Here is a 9,757-nt window from a genome sequence, read left to right as displayed (position 1 = left end):
TTATCTTTTCACTTTTCAGGATGTTAGGAAAAATTTCGTCCAGCAGCTCTTCAACTATCTCCTCTGTGGACTTGTGTAATTCTTCCTGTTCCAGAATGCCGGTAATTCTTAAGTTATTCCTCTTCATGTTGTCCAACATGAATCTTAGGACTTCTTCAGACTTTTCAATTCTTTTTTGTGCTTACTCTTCTATCTTATTAGTGTTGAGAGATTTATCTTCTAGAAAGCTCACTAGTTCTGGCTTCCATCTCTTCAATTCCACTTCTTTGCCCTTTCAGTGTATTGTCCATATCTGATATTGTATTATTAATCATTTGGACCTCTTTCTGTAAGTTTTTAATTGTTTCCAATGCTTTGTCTATCTTATTTGATTATTCCTGTAGTGCTTTACCGACTTCTTCCTTATTTTTCTCAACTATTTTGTATAGTATTTTGATACACTTTAGGATCATTTTTCTGAATTCCTTCTCAGGCATGTCCAAAGCCTGCCCATCTTCCAGTATGGAGTGTAGGTCTACTTCCAGCTCATTTGCCTCAGTCACTTTACTTCGTTTCTGGACATGTGCAGATATGGCCATTTGCTTCTGTTTTTTTGGGCATATTCAGGAGTTATCTGTGGCCTTAATACTTATATGGGTGTGTATTTTGGTATTTTTAATGTTTTTTATTGCTTCCAGATAGATACGATTAAGAGACTGGCTTCCTTTTTCACTCTTTTTCCTGAGAAATTTCAAGATGCCACTGTTGGTTGTTGTGACATAACTCAGGATGTAATTTTTGGCCTGTTTCCTTTTTAGCCTGCCTGTCTTGCTCCACAATCCCTGTTCAGGGCCAGCTGTAGCCCTTTTGCACTGTGGTTTGGTGTTAAGTGGAAACTGTTACTTTCAATTTCGAGGAGATCTGTGCGCATGTGTAGTAGAACCTTCCAGGGGTGGGGGTGGGTTGTCCACTCACTCAGGCACTCCTCTAGTCACCAGAATGGAGTTGCACAGATAGTGAGAGACCAATGAACAGATATATATATATATAAAAAGAATGTCCTCACCTTTATCTCTGCAGTTCTGTCAGGCATCTGTGGCTGCTCTGAACCTTCCCCAACGTGGGCTCGCCCAAGATGGCAGCTCCGGGAGCAGCTGAGCATTTTGAATTAGAATGCAATGGATTTCTTGCTTCTACTACAAATTCCCCTAGCTGTAAGTCTTCCAACATTCTAAATATTCCTTTATATGCGTTTCAGAGTTCTGGCACCATCCCTGAGCCTGCTTGGTCAGGTATTTTGTGTTGCTGCTGACGGAACGCCTCACTGCACTTGTACCCAATCTCCCATCTTGTTTGTTCTTCCCCAACTTAAGTTTTAATGTAACCAGAGTGCGGACAAATTTTTAACCACCCTTGTAAATACTCAATAAATAATTGTAAAGCAAAATACTAATGTTTCTAATAATAGACTACATTTGAAATTGGTAAGATAACAGTTTTGTTGACTTACCCCCTTGAGCTGCAAAACTGCCATGTAAAGCTTGAGTAGCATTATCAGTAAGCAAGTTTCAAATCCAGCCATTTGGTTGTTGTGTTAGGTATCATTGAGTCAGTTCCAACTCATAGCAACCCTGTGCAAAGGAGAATGAAACACTACCCAGTCCTATCCATTCCTCATAATTGTTATCATGCTTGAGCCCATTGTTGTTGCCACTGTGCCCATTCATTTTGTTTGGGCTCTTCCTCTTTTTCATTGGCCCTCCACTTTTCAAGCATAATGCCTTTCTCCAGGGACTGGTCTATCCTGATAATATGTCCCAAGTATGAGAGACAGACTCACCAACCTGTCTTTTAAGGAGCACTCTGGCTGCACTTCTTCCAACACAGTTTTGCCTGTTCTTCTGCTAGTTCACAATACCTTCAATATTCTTCTTCAACACCCAAACTCAAATGCACCAATTCTTCGATGTTCTTCCTTATTCATTGTCTAATTTTCACATGCATATGAGGCCACTGAAAATACCATGACTCGGGTCAGGCATTTTATCTTTGCTCTTTTCCTTTTATCTCAACCTTTTATCTTTGCTCTTGAATATTTTAAAGAGGTCTTGTGCAACAAATTTGCCTAATGCAATACATCATTTGATTTCTTGAGAGCTGCTTGCTTGAGTGTTAATTATGGACCCAAGGAAAATGTAGTTTTAGACAGTTTCAACTTTTCTCCATTTAACATGATGTTATTTATTGGTCCAGTTGTGAGGGGTTTTGTTTTGTTTACATTGAAGTGCAAAAGATTGTGGTCTTTGATCTTCATTAATGGATGTTTGTAACTTTTTCTCCTCATTTTGTGTTGTACCCTATCGACATAAGAGGGTACCAAAACCTTTACTCCACTTGTATCGTCATGGTCAACTGTACTGTGAAGAGGCAGCTCTTCCCCAGTCATATTTTTATTGCTTTTCTTCCTGAGTGGCTTATATCTGGCATTCTTTCTGACATTATTCTGGTGTTATTTATAATGTGTTCATCTTTCGTAAATATATCTGACAATGTTCCGCTGCTATTCATAAGGTTCTCAGTGACTAAACATTCAGAAGTAGTCTGCCTCTCCTTCTTAGTCTGGAAGTCCCACCAAAACCTGCCCACTATAAGTGACCCTACTGGTATTTAAAATACTAGTGGCATAGCTTCCAGCATCACAGCAATATGCAAGTCACCACAGTATGACAAACTGACAGACGAGTGGTAGGTATTTGGTTAGGTGGCTGAAAGTATTAGGATTGAATGACATATGGAAAAAGGTTAAGGATCATTTAACAATCCTTTATCTTTTGTATGATTTCCTAATCTAAATAAAGAATGTGCCCATTACCTCCAGAGTCCACAATCGAAGGTGTCCATCCTCATGTGCAGTGACAAGGATAGGTGGTTGAACTTCTGCTAAACTGGAACCTCCAAATTGTTTTTTGTTCTCTAGCTGTTGCTTTCCCACCACACTATCTGTGTTCTCACCTATTGAAGAAATTGTTGAATTACGGTGTTTGCAACAATTGGAATTCTGAATTTTATAAAACGATAAAGAGGGAGCAGGTGGAAAACAGCAAAATCAATACTTTAATTTCCCTAGATTTTTTTTTTTTTTAACCTCTAAGTATTTCAATCAGGCCAGAAACAAAAGCACTAAAACAATTATAGCAAAAATTCAAGTGGCATTCCAGATCATTGCAAAACCTCTACATTACAGCTAAAACTAGATATATACCCAGACTTGCATATTAGACTATTATACAAATGTAGTAAAAATGTTAGGAAAATTGACTGGAAGCTAAGAAGTTCAGTAATATTAAATTTTTTTTAAAATCTAGAAGGAGTATCAAAAAAAAAGTCATGATAGAAATTCTGCATAGAAGTAGTGCCTTAGGACTACAATCTCAATATTTAGTGGCAACAATAATATATATGCATTCATAGGATGCTTTTATTACTTAAAATCCCTATTTCAAGGGAACTTTTTTATGTTAGAAAAGAGAAGTGATTTCATACTGACCTTTAACTTCAGTATCATGTATGCTCTGTTTACTTCCCTGAATTAGGGGACAGAAAAGACAATATTTCTATAAAAACTTATTTTGAATTAATTCTCTGAAAAATTGTAATGCATAGATTTTCATGCTCATAACTAGAGAATGCGTAATATAACATTTCCCTAAGGGCTCAGGTATATCATCATATCAGTAATTAATAACCTGTGCATGCCAAATCTTTGTGAATATTATCTCTAAGTGTAAAGACAATCATGCAAGTTAGGCTTTATTGTGTCCTTTTTACTGATGAGAAAACTGAAACTCAGAGAGATTAAGTGGTATTTCCAAAGTTATTGAAACTTGGATTCATGTATAAGTCTGTCTGATTCTCAAGTTCTTTTAAGTTTATTCTTAACACAATGCTAGTGGCTTTCAAAGTTTTTTTTTTTTTTTTTTTTTTTTTTGTAATGGAAATTTTCCTTCAAACAGTGACTTAACTAGAAAGGTAATATGTAAGAACAAAAAATTGGAACTGGGGACATTGCTTGAAAAGAAGTGTTGTTTTATATTGTGTTGCCTCTTTCTCCTGTGAAGTACAAATAAAAACAAAAACGAACAAGCAAACACACTGCCATGAAATCAGTTCCAACTCAGCAACCCTATAAAGCTTCTAAGGCTGTAAATCTTTCCAGAAGCTGACTGTTACATCTTTTTCTCACATAGCTTTGGTGGGTTCAAACCACTAGCCTTATGGTTAAAATTTGAGTACTTTAGTGACAGTTCCACTAGGGCTCCTTAAAATATGTATATCCATAATAACCAAATGCAGCATCAGTGAGTCTATTCTAACTCATGGTGACTCTACAGAGGGTTTCTGAGACTGTAAAATCTTTATGGGTGCCAACAGCCTCACCTTTCTTCCAACGAGGGGCTATAGGTTTTGAACTGCTGACCTTGCAGTTAGCAGACCAACACCTAACCTGTAGGCATGTGTAGAATATGTATAGTATTTATTTTTTGCATATGTATGATCTAAATTTACTTTATTATTTTAATATAATAAACATAGCATATATAGTTAATTTTTTCATTATCATGTATTGATTACTCATAGATGTGAAAGTACTAAAAAAATTGTGGTTGCTAAGTGCCATCAAGTCAGTTGCAACTCATAGGAACTCTGTATAGGGTTTCTGAGGCTGTAAATTTTTGTGGTAGTACAAAGCCTCATTTTTCTTTATTGGAGCAGCTGGTGGGATTAAACTGCCAACCTTGTGGTTCATAATCCAGTGCTTATTCTACAGAGCCACTGTGCTCCCAGTGAGAAAACAAAAACAGTTTAAACAACTGATTTTTAAGGAAAACAAAAAATATAGTTTTCACAAATACACAAGCACACAGATTTTTTTCTACCTTTATATCCCATTGAAGGAGGGACTCAAATGGTAAATATCTTTTTTTTATACTATTTTTGGATCAGTATTGGGTAGAATAAGAAGACACACTCATCCTATTTGTTGCTTACCTTGCTACTCTGTGGACCCCTACTAGAGTCACATTGGGATGAAGAACATATGGAATCCTGACTTGATCTCCTACAAAGGAAGGAAGCCCAAGGAGAAAAAGTCAAAATAGTCTCTAGTACTCTTGTCTCTGCTTTAATTTTAGTTGATTGATTCTTTCATCATCAGTGGATAGTGAGCCATTCACTTATGAAACCAATCATGCTTTATATTTGTGTGACAAATGTTCAACAGTATGGTGTTTTCAGATTAGGGGGAGGTGTCCCTATCCTGTCTCACTTCTAAGGTTAGATTTAGTTCCAGAGGCTCAGGCACTGAGATGGTGAGGTTGAGGTTGACAGGCCTGGCTAACCTCCTGCTCTACAGTTTCCAGTTCTGATCTTGTCCTGCACCTGTGACTTGGCTGGATGTGATGAAAATGATTTGAAATCCTAGTTCAAATGTATACAGAATCCAAGGCCCAAATCAAACTCACTGCCTTTGAATTGTTTCAGCCTCATAGAGACCCTACAAAACGGAGGAGAACTGCCTCATAGGACTGCTGAAGCTCTGAATCTTTTCAGAAACAAACTGTCAAATCTTTTTCCCAGAAAGTGACTGGCAGGTTCAAACGGCCAACATCTTTAGGTTAGTGTATAAGTGCTTTAACCATTAAACCACCACATCTTCTTTACATACAGAACTGGCCCTTAATTATTCTCAGAATAGTTGTAATGAACTTGTAAGACAAGGAGTAGGGAAGGTGTTATATGATGGTTTATACGGTTTAAGGTGTTATATGTTGGGCAGCCCAACACTAGCAAGGAAACTTCTGATTTTACTTCAAAAATGCAGTTAATATTTTTGTATGAAAAACCAAAGATTTAAGCACATATAACTAGGAAAAACGTCCAAACTTTTAAATTTAAAATGTTTAGAAAATGATCACCTATCTATATGAAATAGATGGGGTGATCTTCTATACTTGTTATAGAATTCCTTTGACATCAGTGTTCATAACATTGTTGTTGTTGCTAAGTGCCTTCAAGTTGGTTCTGACTCATAGTGACCCTGTATAGGGTTTCGGAGGAACAGCTGGTGAGTTTGAACCACTGATTTTGAGGTTCAAACTGACCTTGCAGCCTAGTGCTTATCCTACAGCACCACACCAGGACCCCAACTAGATTCTGGTTAAAGGCTGACTAGTGGGCGTTTCCAATCTCTGCTCCTCTTGTAAAGGAAACTGTGAGGATGATATTTTAAGGAAATCACTCCACATATAAAAGAAGTAACAATAGGACAAGTAAGTCTAAACAAGATAGTCAACTTAACATTTGCCTTCCTTCAGTTGTACCTTCTTTAATATGATGATAAGGAAAACGATTCCTAGATTACCCACATAAGTCCTAGACTGTATTACAAGAGGTACCTTGTAGTACTGAGTTACCTTGCACATTCAGGGGTACGAAAGAGGAATAATATGTCATTAATTCTAAAACGTTTGGGATCCAAGTCAGGGTCCACAGTAAAGCAATCTTCAGGTCGGTACCTGGAAATATAAGCACATGTTAAAAGTTTATAAATTAAGTAACTAATATGTTTTTGATTATACAGAGGTAACCAACTCCTCAAATGTTGATAACATTGAAAACAGAGAAAAAACCTAGAGGCTTGAACATATCCTCTTTAATGTTGTTACTGGGTGTCAGTGAGTTGATTTTGCACTTTTATTAACTCCACTTGCCAAAGTAGAACGTCTTAATGCAGCTCACCAGGTCCTTCTCTTGCAGAACAGCTGATTGGTTTTAAACCACTAACCTCTCAGTTAGCAGTTAAGCACTGAACTATTGTGCCATCAGGGTTCCTATTTTCTTTTTTAAAAAAAATATATACATTTAAAAAGTTCTGTTTCCATTAGATTTTGCATTCCTGTGTGTCTTCTTTAATACATCTTTAAAAATTGATAAGTTTAAAATGTCTTTTGATTTAATTATTGGTCTAACCCACTACCATACATATTCCTAGGCAATTTCCTAGAGCAGAATCACATTGCCTAACTTCACATAATGACTGATACTGCTTGGCTCTTTATACCATATTTAACATTCCTTATAGTCAAAGGAGCACTGGTTGGGCTGCTAACTGTAAGCGCAGCAATTCCAATCTGTCTGTCATCCCACAGGAGAAAGATGAGGCTATTTGTTCCTGCAAAGATATACAGCTTTGGAAACCCTATACAGGTCACTGTGAGTTACATGATTTGACAGCATACCACCAAGAACAACACAGTCAACAGATCTTATAGCAAAATGTCTCTTTTTAGTGGAATTTCCTCTACTAATTTGGGATGATGGCTGGAGAAAGTCTAGAAAGCAAAGCAAGTTGAACAGAGAATCCAATGGGCTTAATGACTTGTTGAGATAAAATTTTTTAGCTATTTCTGCTGTTCAGATGGATCAAATAGTGAAGTGGATTATCAATTAGCAAGAAAAAATTTGAATCTAGGTCAGAGGAAGCGTGAAATTTAGGGTAGGAAAAGATGGGCTATTTCTCTTGACTGGTGAAGAAAATTTAGGCAAAGTTTAAGGGACAGGTAAGGATGGTCTCCACCTTGAATAGCAAAACCATTTTTATTTAAAATTTTTTTTAAGCTGAGGTTAAATTACCTTATGTAGTCAGGTGTTAAACTATGTTTGGAGAAATACTTTAGTGATCCTAAATCAATTGCTTAAATATAATCATCTTCCTGTAAGAAGGGGATACTACATATGGCCTGTTACAGTTGATTTTTTCTGATGGATACTGAATTAGCAATGTATCCCTTGATAAAATGCTGGGTCACATCAGTAAGAAGGATCCCCATCTTTCATATGGGAATATTTTCTGATGAACTGCCCACTTTTTAGCCAGAGGACAATGGTCTGTACCTTTAAAATTTATCTGTTTAGTCTATTAGCCTCAGAAACCCTGTACAGGGTCGCTATGGGTCGGAAACGACTCGACGGCACTTAACAACAACAACAACAACATACAAGTTGACACAGTGTGTGAACTGCATTCAAATAAGGGTGAGGAATTGTGCAGTTTATAAAGGCACTTCAAAAAGTTTGTGGAAACATCTTATTATATTTTAATGCCATTTTTGAAAACCTGATATATCACGTAGTACACACCCATATAGGTACCAAACGACAAGTATAAGTCTGTGAGAAAGGCCTAAAAACAAGAGTTTCAGAACACAACCTGAGGGGTCACAGGAGTTCTAGGGGTGGAATATAGACTAAGGTAGAGCAAGAAGTGTTGACAGGAAAAGCCATTTCAACTAAAGGTTAAAAGGAGACTAAATTTAGAGTCCAAACAAGTAAGGAATATTTCCTTGAAAAAGTTAACGACATGTAATGACTGAGACCTGGACTGAGAGAGAGTACAGGCTCTGTAGTCCAGTAGTATGTAAGGCATTATTATCAGAGAAATAGAGATTTACTTTGATTTTTCCTTTTCTTTTCTCGTTTACATTTCAATTCTAGTCTCTTCTCCTGTATGTATCTTCCCTTCCCCAAAATGCTTGAAACCAACTTGTTTTTAATGGTAAAGTTAATGTTTATTGTACAAGTTCTTGGCCATCCCTCTCTAGTACATCAAAGTGAAACTTTACAAACCCTAGTGACATAGGGTGTCCACAGACGTCCCTTGTTTACAGCCCAATTACATAATTATGGAGACTGCATTAATTGCATTTAATCTATTGGAAATCATATAATGTTACATATTTCCTTTATAACCATTGGCAAGAGCATTTAGAAATGGTGACAAGAGGTTGTAAACTTTTTAGCCATGGCACAAAGCAAATCAAATTGGATGAGATGTAAAAATTCACCTGATGCATTGGTCTTTGTTGCTATTTTCCTGAAATGTATGTGTAGGGGTAAAGCATAAATAGGAAAATACATCTAGGATGCCTCTCACAATTTGACTTTGGTTATTGTGCATGGGTGGGGGTTATCACTGGGAATACAATAAGGGAGATGCTTTCAGGAAGCTCTAGGTTGGGAAGGAGTATTGGGCATGTGGCACTCTAAGGGTCTCAGTAGCAATCTATGTTGAAAATTGCCATTCAACAATTGGATGTATGTGTTTCAAGATCTGGAAGGATTTTTTTAATGCTTGACATTATTATTGAAGTGTTCATTAAATCCATGAATCACACAAAAAGAAAGGGTCAAAGCTCTTAGGAATACAGATTCTTAAAGTTCATCTTATTCTGGGAACTAGATCTTAAAACATAATTGTCTCATGAGCATAACCTCATGGAAAACCTCCTTTGAGATTTATCACCACTTTTATATCTAGATTTTTGCTGTAGCTGTTTTTTTTTTTTTTTTTTTAAGTGTTGCATGTTACTTTAATTCTTTTGCAGTGCAACTTATTAATAAGTGAAAGGTACAACTTACACTTCTGTGACAGTACACGTGACAAAATTCCATAAGATGATCACACCATTTAAGGTTCCAGCAGCTATCAAATTATACCCTTCCAATTGTAATAAGTCGATGCAGTTCACTTCTATACTGATAGCAGGATTCTAAAGGGCAAAAGAAATAGATTCACCCACCATCACCATCACAGTGGGAACAATATATGCACACTCTATAGTTGTCATTAGTTTTAAACAAATATTTTACATTTTCTTGAAACTCTGAGTATAAAATTTCCCCCTCTCATCTGTCAGCTTGTGGTGATTTGTAAGTTGCT

General features: G+C 36.6%; 1 protein-coding gene across 1 annotated transcript in view; it reads right to left on the bottom strand.

Annotated features, from left to right (window-relative positions):
* Positions 1-9,757, bottom strand: part of WDR64 (WD repeat domain 64) — a 457,550-nt gene that overhangs the window by 151,215 nt on the left and 296,578 nt on the right. Inside the window, exons 15-19 of the mRNA XM_006868582.1 lie at positions 9,457-9,587; positions 6,453-6,554; positions 5,029-5,098; positions 3,527-3,563; positions 2,852-2,991 (exon numbers count right to left, since the gene is read on the bottom strand). Coding sequence (XP_006868644.1) covers positions 2,852-2,991; positions 3,527-3,563; positions 5,029-5,098; positions 6,453-6,554; positions 9,457-9,587 — 480 coding nt within the window. The remainder of the gene's footprint in view (positions 1-2,851; positions 2,992-3,526; positions 3,564-5,028; positions 5,099-6,452; positions 6,555-9,456; positions 9,588-9,757) is intronic.

The sequence above is a fragment of the Chrysochloris asiatica genome, unplaced genomic scaffold (genome assembly GCF_000296735.1).
Source record: "Chrysochloris asiatica unplaced genomic scaffold, ChrAsi1.0 scaffold00119, whole genome shotgun sequence".
In the NCBI taxonomy this organism is placed as follows: domain Eukaryota; kingdom Metazoa; phylum Chordata; class Mammalia; order Afrosoricida; family Chrysochloridae; genus Chrysochloris; species Chrysochloris asiatica.
Note: the sequence above shows the minus strand (reverse complement) of the source record. Positions and strands in the feature narration are given on the sequence as shown.